Here is a 20,738-nt window from a genome sequence, read left to right as displayed (position 1 = left end):
TAATACCAGTACACAAACAGCCTCTTTATGCATTTTATTTTCTATGATTGGACTGTTACTGTATACAGTATATAGCAACCTATAAAGGGTGTCTCAACTGTACCCACCTTATATATTTCTTAAAATGCTATGTAATCCTTTTAACATTCATGTTAGAAAATATGTCCATTAATAATAGTTGAAATATCACAAATATCATTTTTGTTAACAGAATTTGTGTAGCATATGTGTAAATGTGACTTTTATCCTATTATCTATAACACTTTACAACTAAACATCATGTGAAGCAATAGGACACCAATCCGGGTACAGTTGATAGACTGTGTCTCAACCGTACCCCACTGACATGCTCGCACATTTCTCTAGATTATGAAAAGACCTTGCATGGCACAATGTCATGAAATATGTCTATTTTTAGAGCACAGAGTAACGTTTGCAATGATATATGTCACGTTTAACAATCATAAAAGAATAATAAGCTATTCACTGTGGAAGGGACATGGTGAAATGAAAATCTCACCTTGGAAAAAAAAAAAAAATTGCCGATATCTTCGGAGTGGAAAGACACACACATTTCAAAGAGAACACTAATACACATGTGTGGAGCAAAAATCACGGCTTGGGGTTCTTGTGTACGCAAGTTATTTAAGGTGTTTCAACTGTACACATGTCTCAAATGTTCTCAGTCTACCCTATTAAATGAATACTTTTCAAGTTTTTAATACTCTAATCAACATGGGCATGGACAAATATGGATGCTTTATGCAATATATGTTTATTATTAGTGAAACCAGTTAACATAGAGCATGAAGACTAGAAATGTAACTAAACCTGTTTACATTTTCACATGAAAGGGCAGCTCACTTCTTCTGAACGTGCAAAATACACATTTATTATTTATTATTAGCCTACATTTGTTTGCCTTTATGTGTCCACATAGCCTACTGTATTTTGATGCAGATAAATTCTCAATAAAACTGTTTTCATTTATATATTTTACTGTTTCTGTTGTCAGACAATGGAATGAATATGAAATAGTGCCTGAAAGGCGACCCATTAAGACTACATAGCTCTCCCTTTCAAGATGTTATTATGATTTATAATCGAGCCGTTGTCTGATAAAATAAAAATAAATAAAAAATATATAAAATAAAATAAAATAGGCTAGCCTACACATAAGATAAAGACAATAGCTGTGCTGTGATTTCGGCTATAGGCCTACTTGCATGTAAAATTAGAGAAGCAACATAATATGTGTTTTAACTGAATGTGTTGCACAGCCGCTCGCTGAATAATGCAGATACACAGAAAGATGTGTGTGCGCGCGCTGGGAAAGCAAGACCTCTTGCTTTTTGCTCTTCCAAATAAACACAAAATTCTGTTTCATAATAAGCTCGATATTCTATGTAAACTTGACATTTTTGACACTGTATTTTTTGAGCAGCCATATTAAGAGAAGACAAAAATGTCTAAATTATATTAAGAAGTGTAATTTGTGTTTCTAAATAATGTTAAGACCTTATTATAGGCTATAGTGGAGAGAAAGAAGAAGAAGGGTAAATTTCTGAAGGTAACAAAAATGCTAATCCCCTTTATGCATTAAACTGAATAGCTGGTGTTTTGGCTATGTACACTTCTGTTTAAAAGTTTCATGTCTGATTATTTTTCCTTTTTTTTTTTCTTTTATGCTTGCTTGGTTGCTTTAAGCTTATTTGATCAAACATGCAGTAAAACAGTATTGTTGGGAAATATTTTTTACGATTTACTCAAACTTTTGAGCGGTAGTGAAAATTATTTTATTCACAATTTAATAATAGCATTTTGTCTGAACTTGGCTGAAGGTAGGGTTGACGCTTTTTTAATCGGGCAAGAACCGGTCTGCTAAGTGACGTAATTTCCGGCGGGGTCCTCTCACTCTCGGACACAGAGAGCAGGTGGTGGGAAGCGATCCTGTCTGCGGTGTGATTCACAGTATTATCAACAAAAATGTACTATAAGGTCAGCGGAGTCACTGGGAAATTAACGGGAGCGACTGCAGCGTCCGCTTACAGCCCGCAGGTACTCAAACCTTCCGCTGCTGTTTTATGAGAAGCGAGAATCTGGAGTGACCTTCACAGGAAGCGCTTCACAGACACTCAGCCATCGCGCAAGTCTGCCTTTTTATTGTGCTGATAAACACTCTCAGCTACCCTTGATTTACTATCACTGTTGCCTTTGTTAAAAAGTAATGCAGTCTAAGTTTGTCATTAACGTTAATGAATCCGAGTGATTAAAGACCGACACTAGAGCTGCAATATGGCCTCAGCCGGATTTTATAGCTTCATATCACACGATTCCTCTGAGCTCCTGAAAGCCAGCTGTTGAAAGGGAACAGAACAGAAATTATACCAACTAATGAAAAAGTTAAGTACCGTTTGTTTAATGTCAAGGACAGCTGTAGAGTTAAGTGCTTCGTTCTTTTAGACCAGGGCTCCAACCCTATTCAAACACACCTGCCTGTAACTTTCTAGTGATCTTGAAGACACTGGTTAGCTTCTTCAGGTGTGAGCTAAACTCTGCAGGACACCGGCCCTCCAGGACCTAAGTTGCCCAGCCCTGTTTTAGACCAAGGTTAAGAGGTTGTTTAGTTCAGTCTTCCACCATGACCTTGTCTATTCAGTCTGTAACTTGGATCAAAGAACAGTTGTCGTTCATTATTTTCTTACATGCTGTTATTCTTCCATCAAACAGACAAGGAAACATTTTGAACAATCCTCATGCAGCTCTTTTCCCTAATACAACAATTCATATTGACCGTAACTTTAAGCTCCAAAGAGGGTGGAACACTATAAGAGCGTTAGATAGTCATGAAAGGTAATTAATTGACTAGTTTTTGGGTGTTATGTTAGTGTATCCAGGTTTAGATGATTCTGTTTTATGGTGATTCTTGGGTCCTTTTCGGAATCGGATAATGATGTGGTTCACTACGAGTGACCTTTGTGAGGTGTGGGTGTCCTTTTGAGTTCAGAGGAAGACGGTGCCAGCATAGGGGTTTGGACTGATGTTAAAACGAGTAAATAATGGCAGTAGTCATTGTTTGGTGCCGTAATGTCTCTGCAGCTCATACATCATTGTGTTTGTCCTGACAGGGGCTGAAGCCCACGGTTCCCTCTCAAGCTCCTCCCATGATCTTTGCTGTACCAACCAAGGTTGTTTCAGAGACCGGGTCAGTGGCTCACTACATGGGAATCAACAAAGTCCCTGAGCTGCAGAATATTTTCCAGGTATTGCACTGATTTTTATTATTTGTTTTGATTTGTGAATTTTTTTTCAATCCAGCGATTTAGATATTTCATGTCAGAAAAAATTCTTCTCCTTTGACAATTTTCTTTTTTTTTTTTTTTTTTGAATCTTGGACACAAACCAAAACAACATGATCAGTTATCTGGCATCTGTCCCAAAACACCTTCACATTTTGCAACACATGAGTTAAACAAAAGACTCAGAATAGTATAACTAACATTATAAATTCAAACTCTAAATTGTATTTGGAAAAGCCACATTCAGGTTCATGGTAAAAGGGCAGATGTGTCTTTAGACACTCATTAATGCAAGAAGTTGCATTGTTGTTATAAATAAGTTTTTGCTGCCATATGTAATTTAGTAGTTTAATACTAAAGCAGTCCTCCACACTGATAGCTGCACAAATATATAGTTTATACTGCTCATATATATATATATATATATATAAATAAAACTAAACTTCTCCCATCACATTATACAGACACTCTCAGTCCTTAACTGAGTCTGTAGAATAAAAAAGATTTCTAAATTAATAAACTATATACATTGATGTTAAAAAAAAAAAAAAATCTAAACCAACTCTAATCAAACACACCTGAACCAGCTAATCAAGGTCTTGCTAGGTGTACTTGAAACTTCAAGGCAGGTGTGTTAAAGCAAGTTGGAGATAAACTCTGCAGTTGGCACACTAATATTAAAGGTTCAAATTAACATTCAAATTCAACTGGTGTTTATTTTTAGATATAATAATCTACACGTATAAAAAATGAGTTGTATGAATACATTATTTTGTAAAGTTTTCATAAACTTTTTTTGAATGATATTTAAATCTACTCTAATCTGTCGTTATAAACATTAAAAGGTGGCTGTCATAACTTGTTTTCATTATAGGTATATTTAAACGTTCAATAAATGCGATGTCACTAATAGGTTAATGAAAAATATAATGCAGCGTTTCCCAATCCCAGGCCTTGCGCCCCCCACCCCCTGCTCTGCATATTTCGTATGCATCTCTTATCACGTACGAAGTGGACATCACCGGATATTCCACAATGATTCCAGTTCGAAACGATTGTATGTTCCATTCAAAGGGCATTAAAGTTTGCGAGACGTGAATTTAAATTGTATTTATTTACAGACGTATATGATGTCCACTCGTTTGTGTGTAAAGACGCTGCACAGCGCAAATCCATGAGTTAATGTTCTGAAGTGAATTAAACTTCAACAGATTTCCCCTTCTCAGGGAGCAATGAACACTGTGTAGGGATCATATCAATCGGAACACAGTTCACGCACGTAGATCTCTTCTAACGAGCTGGTTATCTGAAATTGGGAAACGCTGATATAGTGCATATGTTTAGCAAAATGCTCATCTAGATTTTTAACGAGATTATGGATATTGAATGTGTTTTCTGAGGTAAATGTAACATTACATGACATTGTTTACTTATTTAATTGATGTTTTTCCAAGGTTGAAATACAGAGCGATACATGAGACATGATTTCAGTCATTTGTACTGTTTATTTCAACAAACCTTTGTTTTTTCATATTTTTCTTACTATAACTAGTCATAAACAGGAAAAGATGATCGGTTCATCTCCGTGCTGCTACTTAAACTGAGATGATGAAAAGACTATCAAAATGATATTTATTTTTATATTTATTTATTTTATATTATTTTGTGAAAATTAACAAAGCACAAAGTTTACTGCAACTATTGGACAGGAGGCACACAACAAGCTATGTTTAGAGAGGTTTTGTTCATCAAAATGAAGATTGATCAGAATCGATTAATCGTTATTGTCAGCCAAGTCCTAGACTGAATCAATTGCCAAAATCTCAATCTGGTTCTGGATTTATGCAGGTCTTGTTCTGGCCAATAGTACTCAGTGTTGTATTTCTGAAGTGAACAAGCAGCAAAAAGCTTTTTTTTGGTGTATTAAACAATATGACCTGTTACAGAAAGCTGATGGAGCACCGGTTCACCTGAAGCGTGGAGTCATGGACAAAATGCTGTATAGGACCACGATGGGCTTGACGATTGGCGGCACCCTCTACTGTTTAATGGCCCTCTATATCGCTGCCCAGCCCCGAAAACCAGAGTGACCCGCCCTGCTTGTGCCCTCTGTAATTATTAAATATATTGTAATTATTATGGTTGGAGTGATGACATAGACTTTTGTCATTTTGCTCTAAAAGACTGTGACAGAATTATTTTATTTACCCCAGTATTTAGATTTCACTCACTGGTTACACAAGTCTTGATCAATCTGAGAAGCGCCATCTGATTTCATTGCATATGTACATTTATTACATGAGAGTTTATGGTATTTGGTTTGGTCAATCATTATCTTCTCATTGTCGTTTGATGGGTCCCTCTTTCTAGACAGTTAATGGTCTGTTTTTAACAATCAGGGAAATTAAAATAATGCACACACTGATGTACTGATCTATTTGCATCCCTTTGTATCTTTTAAGTAAATAACAGCAAGCTTGTCAGCCTGTAAATGAAGTCCTTGCAATTTGTACCTAGCAGAATAAATATTTTATTTGTAAAAAGTGAACAATGAACCCTCCTTGTGTGTCATCTTTGAGCTGGAACAGTCCGGATGGCTTTCGATTATTAGCAACAACATCCTGTGGTCTTCGGCTCCGTCTCATCATACAGGATATGAGTCTGATGGGATTGCAAGTGTTATTAGTGTTAATCGATACATAAAAGCATTTCAAAACCTATAATTCACTGATATTAGATTAGTTCCTTGGGCTACAATGTTATCAGTCACATTTAGATGCATTTTGGGTCAGGTAAATAGAGAATTAACATTTCTATTGATTCTTGACATTTAGATTGCAATATACTGCAATCTAACAGTGCTGCATAATGCCCATTATTGTTTTGTTTTTGTAAAATGTGAAATGAGCTTCAGTCTTGGATTCATCCTCTACTGTAGCAGTGCTGTATTGATTTTTCGTCAAACATTGTGCTTAAGGTTTGGTTAAAACCCAGAATCCTTAATATGCCATTTAAATTTAGCCCAAACTACTTAACATACAAACTGGGCTGAATTCAAACTTTCATTGAAGAGTGTTAAGCAGCAAAAAAAAAATATATATATATATTTATTTTAAAATCAATGGAATGCAGTCTTGGTGACCATAAGACACTTCTGTAAAAAAAATAACTTTTTCTAGAAATTATTTTCATGGCGGTCATCTCTCTAAAATGAGTGTGTGTAGGCATGATAAACAACTGGGAAAGTAATGGGACGAAAACATGTAAAACATCTGGACACTTTCAAGTTCTAAACCTTCAAAAATCGCATTACAAATAAGGATAATCTCTATACGAACAAATGTTAAAGGTTGCATTTCTCATTTAGCCATTTTCAATATATCCATTCTCCTAACATGTATGTCAGCTGGCCATCTCTTATCTCTGTTTGAATAATGGTGCGGTGCACAGAGAGCTGGTGCTCAACATTGCCGCCGCCTGCAGTTACTGAAGGCCACAGGGTAATCACACAGCTAAGACTGGCATGATGGACCCATCTCTCCAGATAGTGATTACAGCTGGACAGAACACAGTGCCCTGGTCACACAGGCCTTTGTTGCCATTAGACCGACAGTCTGGAACTTCCAGACAACAGCGTCATTAGCGTTGTTTATGCCATCTTATCTGTTTGCTATCGACCCATACAGCATAATTGCATATTTGTTAATGCCTATGAGACATGATCATTTATTTACTGAAGGATTACAGCAACAGCGGTTCTCATAGCAACCGACTGGGTGTGATAACTAGCCTGGTGATAACCAAAAGCCCCAACAAACAACTACGCTGACCTCACCTACACAATGGAAAGCTAATGCAGGTGAAACTGACACACACTAATTGAAAAGCCCATCAGCTGACTTATTTTAGTAATCACTGCATTTCTGCTCCCCGGTGTATTTATTAAATAGCAACCTTGTGATGCATTGTGTGAAAAGAATTTACGGTTTTTAATAAAATGTGTCCTTGGGGTCGATTCATTAAAAGCATGTGCTCTCAGGAAGCTGTTCCAGAGAAGAGAAAGTCCAACAGGTTTGGTCTATATTTTGAAGCACCTTGTGAACAGGACTGGAACTTGATCTTAAGAGAACAACATTTGGTATGACAAGACCATGAGAAAAGTTGTCAATGTCAAGATTATGAGAAAATCAAGTTGTTCTGTTATCAGCTTAGTGGCTAAGGCTGTCAATAAGTGTTATAGCATCAGCTAAACGCCACTGAAAACTTAGATTATTCTGAGGATCTTATTCCTAAGATTGAGCTGTTTTACAGGCCTGTCATTAAAAAATCTATATCTCCTGTCTGAGCCGATAGCCTCATAGCCAGCATTTTGACTTATGGCATGGTTGCCCACTTCATTCTTTGTTCTGTACTATAAATAAAGGCAGAAATGGCAAAAGCAGGTCTGTACCTCCTGTTAAGTACAGACTATCTGTTCCAGTCGATTCAAGACCTTCTCATTTGTTCCCTCACAGAAATGATTGGCTCCTGATGGACACCCAGAGGGAACGCTATTACCTAATGATAATTTGTCTCCTGTGTGTAGTTTTTGGAGAAGCTCTCAGCCAGTGTAAGTGCAGAAGTGCTTAGCACAGAAAGTCCCTGTGGAGACTCTTATGTGACAATCACCAACACAGTTTAACCACTGAGGACTTTGAGTAAGTACTCTCCAAAATAAATGTGTTTGGTGACTGACGAGGTTGGAATGCAGTGCAGTATAAAAAGTGTCCAATATTTTAAGTACATTGCAGAATTTAACACATGCAACAGTATAAAAACCAGGGATGACATTTAGTGGATTTAAATGAGAGTTCTTTCATAATTCAGGTACCTTAAAGTACATCTATTATGCTTTTTTTCTTTTTCTTTTTTTTTTTAAACTTTCCTTTATTGTGTAAGATACTCAGCCTAATAAAAATGACAAAAATAAAAAAAAATAAAAAAAAATTACTTTGTAGGAAGTGATAACTCAAAGTCTGAATGACCAAACGTACCCCTGTACATAAACTGGGAAGGATATCAGCATTTTATATTTTATGGTAAGTGAAAATTTGCTGAAAATTGATTCAACAGATTTGAAGAAATGTAGCATTACATCACTTGCTTACCAATGGATCTTCTGCAGTGAATGGGTGCCGTCAGAATGAGGGTCCAAACTGCTGATGAAAACATCACAATAATCCACAAGCAATCCTCACCACTCCAGTCCATCAACTAGTGTCTTGTGAAGAGAAAAGCTCTGTGTTTGTGAGAAACAAATCCACCATTAAGACATTTGTAATTTCAAATTGTTGCTTTCTATCCATAATATCACTCTCTTGAATCAGGAGAGAAATATGCACAGATCAAGCACTGTTTACAAGCCGAAACAGATATTCTATAAATATGTTGGTGGATTTTTATGTGAGAGAGCAACAGGGGATGGACTTTTTAACTGGAGGAAGTGTTATTATGGATTACGGACTCGTATTTTGGCCTGAAGAAACTGTTTGAAGTTTTAAAAATGCTTTCTTACAAACACACTACTTTTTTGTGTTGTTAAATTATTGCAATATTAACTTTAAATCTCAATGGTCCTATTTTAGGTCAAATGGGTTCAACGGACAAGTTCTAAACCAATGAGCAAGGAAGCCTATAGCAGTTTGTATTTACACATTTATCTAAAAACATTTTTAAAAATGAATCGCAAACCAAGGTACTATGACCTCCAAATGTGCCTTCTTTTTCCACTGCCATTCTGCTATCAACTCCTCCGCTCTCCCTCTGTGAAAATTAGGGTCACTAGACCCTCTGATAAGAGACTTTGACATAGCGATGCCTCGTTAATTTCAATTTTGTGGTGTGTCTGTATAAATCCTTATTTGCATAAAATAAAATAAACAGCAGATGTTGTGACTGGCCAACTCATGAAAGGCTGATTAGAGATCTAAACCGGGATGTGAGGGGGAGGAAGAGACTTCTGAGACTGTGAGAGGAGACAGACAGTTCAGAGAAGAGTCTGGGACAGTATATACAGTATACTGAAGCTGTATCCATGAGCGCTTTAGAAAAATATTTAACATGTGGTTTTGAGAGAAGCCACCTCTCGGAGAACTCATGACTCTGAGAAATCATATGCAAGATGTCAAGCACTGCACCTTGAAAGCAGAGCTGTTAGAGTGTCATGAAAACCCATTTCAGTACAGGTCAGGTCTCACCAGAGCTTTGATAAATGTGAAAAAGTGAAGCGTGGAAAGCTGCAGAATGAAGGGAGAAACGGGCCAGAGAGCACAATCACTGACTGACTGATCCAGTCATTTTTATTTAGCTAACAGTATCAAACACAAATATCCTGAAATTCACAAATATATCACAAACCCATATAATGATCTTGTAATTCGATGTCTATTTAATTGTACCATAATATTCTAACAATAATGATATTATACCAGCATGCACTGGTGGTGATCACCAGCTCTTGAAACTAAAGGTTCTGGTAACACTTTAGTTACCAATCCTCAATATTAACTAGTTGCTTTTTATAATGCATGTTACTAGCATGTTGGCTGTTATTAGTACTTACAAAGCAAATCTTTTAACCCTACCCCATACCTAAACTTAAAAACTACCTTACTGGCTCTTAATAAGCAGCCAATTATGAGTTTCTTGAGGCAAAAGTCATATTTAAAAGTGTGACTAAGGTTCTTTATTGGCATTTACGGTTCCATAAAGAATCTTTAACATCCATGGAACCTTTCCATTACACTATAGGTTCTTTGCAGTGGAAAACGGATCTTCTGATTCTTAAAATGGTCCATACACTATGAAAAAAAAAAAAAACGGTCCACTGAAAAGTTCTTTGGGAAATCCTAAACCATTGTCCTATGGCATCACAGTGAAAACCATTTTTGGAACATTTATATGGTGAATTCTAATCTAATTCTAGTCTAATTTCAATGTCACATGCTGAATGTTTCCTCTTGCATTTTAATTTCACTGCTACCAGCTTTGAGAAGTGCCTTAATTTGACCAAAGCCCCTGGGACAGACAAAGCTAAAAGTAGTGATAATTCTTTCATTTTCTTTTAATCTAAAAATAATCGATTTTTCATTGTAGTTATACTCACCTAAAGTTTCTTTCTCTCACATTCTCTTACCCCTCACCCCAATTTAAGCTTCACCTTATCCTTAACCATCCATTTAAAAACCTACATCCTGTTTTGGGTCTTCATGCATGTTTCCGTTGCTCTGTGGGAGTGTGTGCTGAGAACATGATGTGTCGGGATCATTAGAATTTCATTCGCTGTCTGCCTTTCTGTAGTTATGTGGGTTAGGTTCCTGGAGTAGGGTTATTAGTATTCCAATGGATTCCTATCCCAAGCTTCAAATGCTAGTTTTATGAGATACATATAAAAAAAACTCATGAATTTAGCATCCCACACCCTAATGCATGTGTTTTTTGTTTTGTTTTGTTTTTTATGATGGTGGTGGTTTCATAAGAATGCTAGTTTTAAGTCTTCTTAAATCAAAATTTTCATGACAAATCAAATTATCCTTTGCATCCTTTCCTAAAACAGCTTAATTGGATATTATGGGATTTGTAATGTTACATTGGTGAATATATTTGCACATGACTGCCTCTAGAGCAAGACTACATTAGAATGGTTATACTGTACATTACAACCACAGGCCCCGTCCACTGGTGTTCAGTAACTTGACGGCAGACATTTGTCTACACCAAATGCAAGTGTCACATCAAAAGCAACTAAAACCCATTACAATTACACTGGATACAGTATACATATGCTGTACAAACTTCAGAAGGACTCAGCATCAGGAACAAAAGGATATTTTTAATGGCATCCCAAATTGTGCCAGAAGATTACATGTTTATTCAGAGTATTTGACTGCAAATTGTTACGTAAACGAGGCACAGTGTACAGGGGAGCTCGCAAATGGGTCTGACAGCAGCTTCAATGTAAATCGTACGTAAATAACTTCATAATGCTTTAAATTATGGTGTTCTATAGATAACATTTTCAAAACACTCATGTGCAAAAAAAACGAGGGGGCGTTGATACTTTTATCTATTTAATCATGTTAGCTAATCATAACAGTGTGTGTTTACTAAAATGCGTTTAAGAAACCGCCTGCGTAAAATTGATCATTTCAGACAAAGGGACAGAATAAGGGTTGATTTTTTTTTGTTGTTGTTTTTTTTTGGATAATATATGACTGTTTATTTATTATAATTTTTGTCAAAAAAACTTTATTAACATTCTAAATGAACCTCAAAGAGCATATTAAAGCTATTTTAAAAATCCATTTCATGACGCCTTAAAAAAATGTTTTGTTCTTTGTCTTTTTGAGAATGATTTACCAGTGCATGTTAAAAAATGTTTTCGGAATCTGTCATCAGAATGCATTTGCCTATGTCTGAAATTACTGTGTCACTGATGACCATCACATGCAACTAGCCTAACAAAAGCAATGAGGATATGTGTTTTTTAATTCCTTCCGATATATAAATATGGCACAAATAGTAAGAGTATATGATAGTATCCTATACAGAATTCAAACCCCATGCTACAGTTTTTCTTGTTGAATATCCTGTTTGTTTCACTCTGAAAAATGTCAGAATATAGAAGTGCTACCTGGTCTCATGGCATTTACATACCTGGGTACACTTTTTAGCATGACATGAAATACGTACCAATAAGTACATATCACTGCAGTTTCCAAAATAAATTAACACTTTCACACAAATTTACAGAGTTGCGCTTAATAAAGCGTAATTTTCGCACAATTACTTGAAGAATATCATGCTATGACTTCAAAACAATATTAATATGCTGGGAGATTTGAAAACTGATGCTTTTGAATGTTAGCATCGCACACATCCAGCTTCATATCTATGGGTTTTCATAGATGACAAGTTTGTTTGGTAGCTCACGGAGTACGGAGACGGACTTAGGAGACGAAAAGAACTGGTTCGAATCCCGTATAACTACGGTTCGACAAAGCAGTTAAATTCTGCATAAAAGGAAGTTCAAATGGCACAGTTGCATCAGCTAATATGTTTTATATCAGTTTTGCATTTGTTAACACTATCGGGTAGTTTTAGGGCTGGATTTGGTGTAGGGCATATTTCCAACACGATAGAGCATTAACCTTTAGCAATAGTCCCCGGATATTTGAATTCTGAACCGCCGCAATACGTATCTGAAGCAACGTATTAAAAAAACAGCAATACGTACCAATATCTATGTAATAAAAACATGCCAGTGTTTACACTGTGTACCTGTGTTTTAGTGCCACTCATTGGAAATTTCTATTTGAAACTGCGGCGAAACGTGCAGCAAGGTATGTAAACAGTGTCGCAGAAAAAGTGCGCAGAGGTACGTATTTTTATGAGACCAGGTTGTAGAAGTATGATGGGTTGCAAAAAGCATTTCACATTGATTTTACACTAGAAGACCTACTTACAACCTATGTGATATAGTCAGTATGCAAAGTCATGCTTTGACTCTTTGACCTAAATGTGAACCTATTACTCTGAACAGAAATATATCTGAATATGCTATGCATAAATGTCTGCGCACACAATAACGATCCAAAGTGTGTAAATAAGTATCAGGGTTCAGAACAGCAGACACTTGTAGTAAGAAAGCAATGCAAATGTACATGGCATGAACTAGATTTCGATGGAAATCAGAGCTGGTGGATTGTAAATAAGCCCAGAGCTCTGAGGGATTTTCCTGTCGGCAGAGCCAGGAATCACCTCACAACCCATACCATCCTTTCCTTCTCTGACGCCCCAGAGCTTTCTCAACTTCACAACACTCACATTGACTGAGACATCCCTGAAACCTCATCTCCCTGTAGCTCCATGTGTTTTAAAGAGCTCAGATGAGAGCTTTGATGCCAGGCTGTGGAATGAGGTTGAGAGAAGTGGGAATAAAGGAAAGAGGGCAGGATTTGTGAAAAGTAATAAAACAAATGTGTCTGATGAGAGACTAATAATCCACCTGGGTTGCATCAATCTAAATAAGCTCTTTTTTGCACATGCACACTGACTTTACAGACCCTTTTGGTTTCAAGTCCCAATAGAGCATCTCTCTGGTTGCCATGGATACTGGTACAGTGTTTGAAATTTTATGATCAATAAGGACAAAAAAACTAAGCCAGGGTCATGACATCAAGTCCATGAAATGTAACATCTGCTTTGCAGGCTGTTGCGTTGTGCTTTATTTTTGAGTGCACTAGATTTTTGACGCTTTTATTTTTAAGTCACATTTAAAGGAAATCATGAATCTATTAGCTTTGAAATAAATAAGAAATGTGATCAAATTGAAATCTCACTGTAAAAAGCATGAGCCTGTTCTTTGTTCTTGGAAGAAGAAAAAAATCAGGTCAGTGCCACCCGCTCTGTCCTCTATTGCTGTAAACATCATTTATTCTTAATAAGAGGCCATGCTGTCCTTGATAAATCTGATTTGTAACTATGAATTTGTCCTTGAAAATGCATTTGAGGATTTGAGTTTGTTTGAAGTCAGAAAATATGCATATAACAGGCATAATAGACACATTGGTGTGCTTGTACTGGTACGTGTGTGTGTGCGCGTAATTGTATAGATGCAATATGAGTGTCTTCAAGCTTATTAACACTTTTCAGAACAGCGCGTCCTGGGGTGGTGATATATGACACATTTCAGAGGGGAAGTGATTTCACAATGAAACCACAGGGACCGATTTTAATTCTCTTCTCCACTTGTAAGTAGGACAGCATATGGGCTGTGTCATGACTGCCTTTGGACTTTTCTTGTGCTCAGTTGAACCCATTTAAGAAGAACTCTGCAAAGTAGAAAAACTATTTCTCAAATTGTATAAAAATATGCCGGTTTAAAAGTAGATCAACAACAACTGAAAGTTGACATTTATTTTGCTGTCATACGAGAATTTTGTAGAACCTATGACTACTTATATATATATATAATAGTGGTAGTAGCTTAATAGCATTGAATTCAGCTATTTTTAGGCTGTACAGTGGCTCATGCAGTTATGGCGTGATTTATTCCTTTTATTATTATTCCATTACTGTTCTAAGTACTGTGTAGGCCTTCCATTTCAGTACAAACCGCCGAACCACCCACTATTTATACCATCACGTTATTATATAGTCCATTTTATGCTATTATATGGCTTGTAGTAATAATCACAAGCACTTGGTGTGTGATTTGTTGATTTGAAACTTCAGCCAATGACAAAATTTACAGGGATCAAAACAAAAGTGCAATAATTTCCAGAACAAACGCGAGAACTCTGTTATTGTGTATACACAATACATGACACTCTATGCTTGAGGAGATGTTACTATGTTACTGTATTACTGCTGGAAGCCAAGGTAAGTAAAAGTTGCTTGAGAAATATAGTATAGTAACAAAGTATAAATTTAACATTTTAAAGAGAATTATGATACTGTAAAGCAGGGGGAAAAAACAACAAACAAAAAAAACGTTGGAATGAATTATCATTACTCAAAGACAGTTTTTGAATATGGAATAGCATATTATACAACTCCTACTGTAGACATAAGCCGACGTCATCAGTCATTGCCCAAGTACTGTTCCAATTCAAAGTTCACATCTAGCCAAGTGCAGTTCAAATCCCTGACTGGGTTCTTGTTCTGCCCCTTTTATCGAGGATGCATTTCGTAACAACCAACGAGTGTTAATGTTGGAGTAGAAAACCTGCATAATTTTCAAAATACTATTATTGTGTCATGAAATTTCATTTTTTCAGGCAAGAATGTATAGTCACATCTGCAGTTCATTAGTGCCTATTTGAAAATTTGCTCTGAGGTTTTCAGAGATGTGAGCTCCAGGCTATCATCACTCATGAACCTGCCGAGAGCAGCCTTACCTCATTCTGACATTAGCCACTGGCTCTGATGTCTCTATCGGGATTAAACATGAGATATAGTTAGTTTTGGGTCTATCTAACATCTTTGGTCTTATAAATGTGTCATTTGTTCCTGGTAATATTGTTTTGGCTGAGCACAAAGTTAAGTTTCATAGCTTTATATTTTTATTTAACTTTACTGTTGTAGTAGAGCACTGACTGAATTGCTTGCTTGTCTTTATTTTCTGTTGTATATGTTTCTTATACTTTAAACTTATACTTTTATAATGGATATTATTGTTCATTAAAACTGACATTTAACAAAAAGTGAATAGAGTTGTGTTTTATGTTATATTTCATTCTAGGCAGTGGCTATTTACACTAAATGCAAATTGCGATAGATGCTACAGTATTTACACTATGTAAAAATAGCAAAAAATAAATAAAAATAAAATATATATATATATTTTTTTTTTTTTTGCAATAAGTGTAAATAGTAGCTGCTGTTTATACTTGGCAGAGTATTTTAGTACATTATAAAACAGTAGAACATATTGGGTGTAAATTACATAATTTATATTAAATTATTAAATGGATGCCACCTTATATTGCAACAATAAAGCTCTACCTATCCCTACCTGATTAATACTTTGTTATTTCCACTATTTGAATATTTCCGTTTTGTCTTTCCGATCTGATATGTGATGTGAAAGAGAAGGAAGTTCAGCAAAAAGAACTTGAGTAAAAATTGTGTAAAAAGTTACTGGTATGTGCCTCATTCTCTGCTGTTCCATTAACAGAATTCAGAATTACCGGATTTGCATCTTCCCGTACTTGGAAAGTCATGCTTCAGAGTTGAACTTATTAAGTCTAAACTACAAAGTACACAATTCTTCCAGGTAAGACAAAAAAAAAAGCATTGTCTGACTGTTATATCAGCACTCTTGCTGCAAAAGCTTCTTGATCAATGAGATTAGTGACTCAAAAGTAACTGTTTACAGCATATATATATATATATATATATATATATATATACACACACACACATATGTATATACAGTGAGGAAAATAAGTATTTGAACACCCTGCTATTTTGCAAGTTCTCCCACTTAGAAATCATGGAGGGGGTCTGAAATTGTCATCGTAGGTGCATGTCCACTGTGAGAGACATAATCTAAAAAAAAAAATCCAGAAATCACAATGTATGATTTTTTAACTATTTATTTGTATGATACAGCTGCAAATAAGTATTTGAACACCTGAGAAAATCAATGTTAATATTTGGTACAGTAGCCTTTGTTTGCAATTACAGAGGTCAAACGTTTCCTGTAGTTTTTCACCAGGTTTGTACACACTGCAGGAGGGATTTTGGCCCACCTCCACACAGATCTTCTCTAGATCAGTCAGGTTTCTGGCCTGTCGCTGAGAAACACGGAGTTTGAGCTCCTCCAAAGATTCTCTATTGGGTTTAGGTCTGAGACTGGCTAGGCCACGCCAGAACCTTGATATGCTTCTTACAGAGCCACTCCTTGGTTATCCTGGCTGTGTGCTTCGGTCATTGTCATGTTGGAAGACCCAGCCTCGACCCATCTTCAATGCTCTAACTGAGGGAAGGAGGTTGTTCCCCAAAATCTCGCAATACATGGCCCCGGTCATCCTCTCCTTAATACAGTGCAGTCGCCTGTCCCATGTGCAGAAAAACACCCCCAAAGCATGATGCGATCACCCCATGCTTCACAGTAGGGATGGTGTTCTTGGGATGGTACTCATCATTCTTCTTCCTCCAAACACGTTTAGTGGAATTATGACCAAAAGTTCTGTTTTGGTCTCATCTGACCACATGACTTTCTCCCATGACTCCTCTGGATCATCCAAATGGTCATTGGCAAACTTAAGTCGGGCCTGGACATGTGCTGGTTTAAGCAGGGGAACCTTCCGTGCCATGCATGATTTCAAACCATGACGCCTTAGTGTATTACCAACAGTAACCTTGGAAACGGTGGTCCCAGCTCTTTTCAGGTCATTGACCAGCTCCTCCTGTAGTTCTGGGCTGATTTCTCACCTTTCTTAGGATCATTGAGACCCCACGAGGTGAGATCTTGCATGGAGCCCCAGTCCGAGGGAGATTGACAGTCATGTTTAGCTTCTTCCATTTTCTAATGATTGCTCCAACAGTGGACCTTTTTCACCAAGCTGCTTGGCAATTTCCCGTAGCCCTTTCCAGCCTTGTGGAGGTGTACAATTTTGTCTCTAGTGTCTTTGGACAGCTCTTTGGTCTTGGCCATGTTAGTAGTTGGATTCTTACTGATTGTATGGGGTGGACAGGTGTCTTTATGCAGCTAACGACCTCAAACAGGTGCATCTAATTTAGGATAATAAATGGAGTGGAGGTGGACATTTTAAAGGCAGACTAACAGGTCTTTGAGGGTCAGAATTCTAGCTGATAGACAGGTGTTCAAATACTTATTTGCAGCTGTATCATACAAATAAATAGTTAAAAAATCATACATTGTGATTTCTGGATTTTTTTTTTTAGATTATGTCTCTCACAGTGGACATGCACCTACGATGACAATTTCAGACCCCTCCATGATTTCTAAGTGGGAGAACTTGCAAAATAGCAGGGTGTTCAAATACTTATTTTCCTCACTGTATGTAGCAAACATATTCTTAGACATGTATCAGGGTAGACTCTCAACCTGGTGTAGAGCTGCTTGGGCTGAAGGGCAAGCATTCCTTCAAGGGTGCAACTTTTGATTTAATTTATCAAACAGTTACATATACAGCAATCTGCATCATCTGGTACAATTCCAAGTCAATCAATCAGTCAACTGGTCAGTATAGTTTTATGTAGCAGACTTTTGGCAAAAATGAACGGACTGTGGGTGGATGGTGGGTGTTCTGCCTGAGGCTAAGACGGACTGATCTGTTACTCAATCAATCAGAAAGTAAGAAAAAAAATAAAAACTCTTCAACATCTTTCCTGTGAATATAAAAGGGAAATTTACTTGATCAACACCATCTGAGTATGACACACTATTGCTCGTGGACATGAAGTTTGTTCATGTAAGTGGATTCTGTGCTCTTTGCTTCCTACTAAACATCCTTTGATGTACGCCATCTTATAAAACAGACCTATTCTCTGTCATGCTCATAGCATGTTTGACCTTTAATAAGAGCGAGTCATCGCCTATCTTCAGCCCGGCACAGCTGCTGTACACAGTTCCAGAGACTAAGTGAGAAAAAGAGCCAATGTTCTCCGGTCTCTCTCAGTATACCAACACTCTAGGAATTAATAACGCATACTGCTGAACCACGAGGACCCGGTGAACTGTGCTGCTGGCTGCCTGAGTTATTTGTGAGGAAGCTTTAGAACTGTGATCAAGGAGCAGGTTTGTGCAATAACGAGAGAGAGAGAGAGAGAGAGAGGGAGAGAAAGAGCAAACGCTGAGAACGGGAATAAGTGGTCTGGATGTGGACATGATCAATCATAGAACCTTTTTTTCTGCATTGATGTTTCTGGGACACTGAATCTCATGACAGTTACTGTATCTTGATGACTAGTCCTTGCACGCGTGAGACAGTTGACTGCTCGCCTGTATTAACGGCCAGTGGATTGGCTGCTGTGTTTGATATTTAAACATTTGCTGGTCAGACCCCTAGAGAATCTGGTTTAGTTATTTAGAGGCTGTTTTCAGTTCTTCTGTACTTCATGATTGAGAAACATTATGTAGACAACCAAAAAAAATTATAAAAAAGAAATAAAAAAATACGTAAATAAATATTTCAGTGTTTGCGTTGACCTCTTGTTTTCTATTAAGCAATAAAATAATTTTTAATTGACCGAAAGCAATATTAAAGACATTTATAATTTATCAAGAATACTGAAAAATTATTTGAAAAAAAAATATTTTGACAGTTTTACACATGAAACTGTTTTGCATTTTCATGCTCATTCTCTTAATTTAAAATCAAAATGCATTGTTCATTTCAAGGCTTCTTCTGTTTAGTTTTCGATACAGTGTCATCACTCTCGATCTTCTTCGCCCATCTGTCTGATCCCACATCAGCTCTGATGGCAGTTGAGCTGCAGACACCTGAGAGAACTTTCCAGCCATGATATGCTGCTCCTCTTGATTCATTCTATCCTTTAATTTCCTCATTTATCTTCTCTTGTGCTTTCCTCCGGTCTGGTGAGTGACCTTTTCCCTTTGGGCTTTTATAAAGACACAGTTATCCACAGACTGACCGCACAAAGGAGAACAGGAAGACAGAAAGAGATGAACAGAGACAGAAAGCCATGAATAGGGTGAATGAATGAGAAAACAAATTGGCTGCAGGTAGATGGACTAAGTGGGAGGACCTTTTCACCACTCTGACCTGTCAATCAATGCTCAAGTGCAAGGACGGACCTGGTTCTTAAGTTCCTGTGACTCGCATAGGAACAGAATACAGACAGTCTGTGACCCATCAGCTTTAGATGTGTGTGCTGAGCGTGTGTGACCCTGCTCCACACCACTATCATGTGTTCAGTCAAGCAACATTAACATTTATGCGCTGGATCACAGGGGAGGACGCTCCGGGAAAGAGAAAAGAATCGAACAGAACTGGTGCTCTAGATGCTCACAAAAACACACACACACAGCCTGTACTGATGCATGAAGCCCTGGGGAGGAACACAGCCTGGGCACATCTCTCCGGCTCGTGCTTTCATTCTGTTTGAAGCCCGGTGGGATTTCTAAGCTCTTGGATGCCCGGTGCCACTGCTGGCGGATCTCTTTGTGAGCACTGAGTGAGTGAAAGAATGGAAGCAGCATGTGTTCAGTGAACTGCTACATGTAGTCAAGAACTGAAAGGAATGACTTTTTAACGATGACTGAAGCAGTTGTGAGGTTATCTGCAGAGGCTGGAGGTTATAGTGAAGGTGAAGAGTGTAATTTACAGATAGTGAGTTAAATGCACAGTATTGTTTGAGTTTGTAAGTGACATGTTGGGCCGTTTAAAGTGATTCAACCCATGTGCTAGACACACATATTAACCCTGTGAGGCATGATGTTCACTACAGTGATCTCTAAAGGGCATTTTTATCCATTCAGTGGCATTACATCCAAAGCACAATGGGTTTCTTTGACCGTTGACCCTTTTTAATATGTCTTTAGATATTATTCTGCGACTCTTTTTATATATATCTTCACTCTTAATTTTTGACAACATTCAACTTGCCTGATGAAAGTGGTGAAGAAGCTGCTAGAATCTACTACTATCTTTTTTCTTGGAGTTCAAGACCTATGTATATATTTTTTAATATACACATTCAAATTTGTTTGTTTTTTTTAGAAATAATTTTATTTAACAAGGACACTAATTTGAATGAAAGGGACATTATAGAAATTATATTATAATAGAAAATCATTTTTAAATAGATTTCCATTTCAAATAATTGCTGTTCTTTTGAACTTTACACCAAAGAATCCTGAAAAAAGCAGCACAACTGTTTTCAACATTGAAAACAGTACCCTGC

At 37.0% G+C, this 20,738-nt stretch overlaps 1 protein-coding gene across 1 annotated transcript; it reads left to right on the top strand.

The window, feature by feature from the left end:
• The first annotated feature begins 1,882 nt into the window (after positions 1 to 1,882).
• LOC131551723 (cytochrome c oxidase subunit 7A-related protein, mitochondrial-like) lies at positions 1,883 to 5,850 on the top strand. The gene is made up of 3 exons (XM_058794807.1): positions 1,883 to 2,058; positions 3,129 to 3,263; positions 5,246 to 5,850. Exons 1-3 carry the CDS (start codon positions 1,987 to 1,989, stop codon positions 5,387 to 5,389), a joined length of 351 nt encoding a protein of 116 aa, XP_058650790.1. The 5' UTR covers positions 1,883 to 1,986; the 3' UTR covers positions 5,390 to 5,850.
• The last annotated feature ends 14,888 nt before the right edge of the window (positions 5,851 to 20,738 follow it).

Source organism: Onychostoma macrolepis, chromosome 13, assembly GCF_012432095.1.
Source record: "Onychostoma macrolepis isolate SWU-2019 chromosome 13, ASM1243209v1, whole genome shotgun sequence".
NCBI lineage: Eukaryota > Metazoa > Chordata > Actinopteri > Cypriniformes > Cyprinidae > Onychostoma > Onychostoma macrolepis.
The sequence above is the reverse complement of the archived record's forward strand: the minus strand, read 5'-3'. Positions and strand labels throughout refer to the sequence as shown.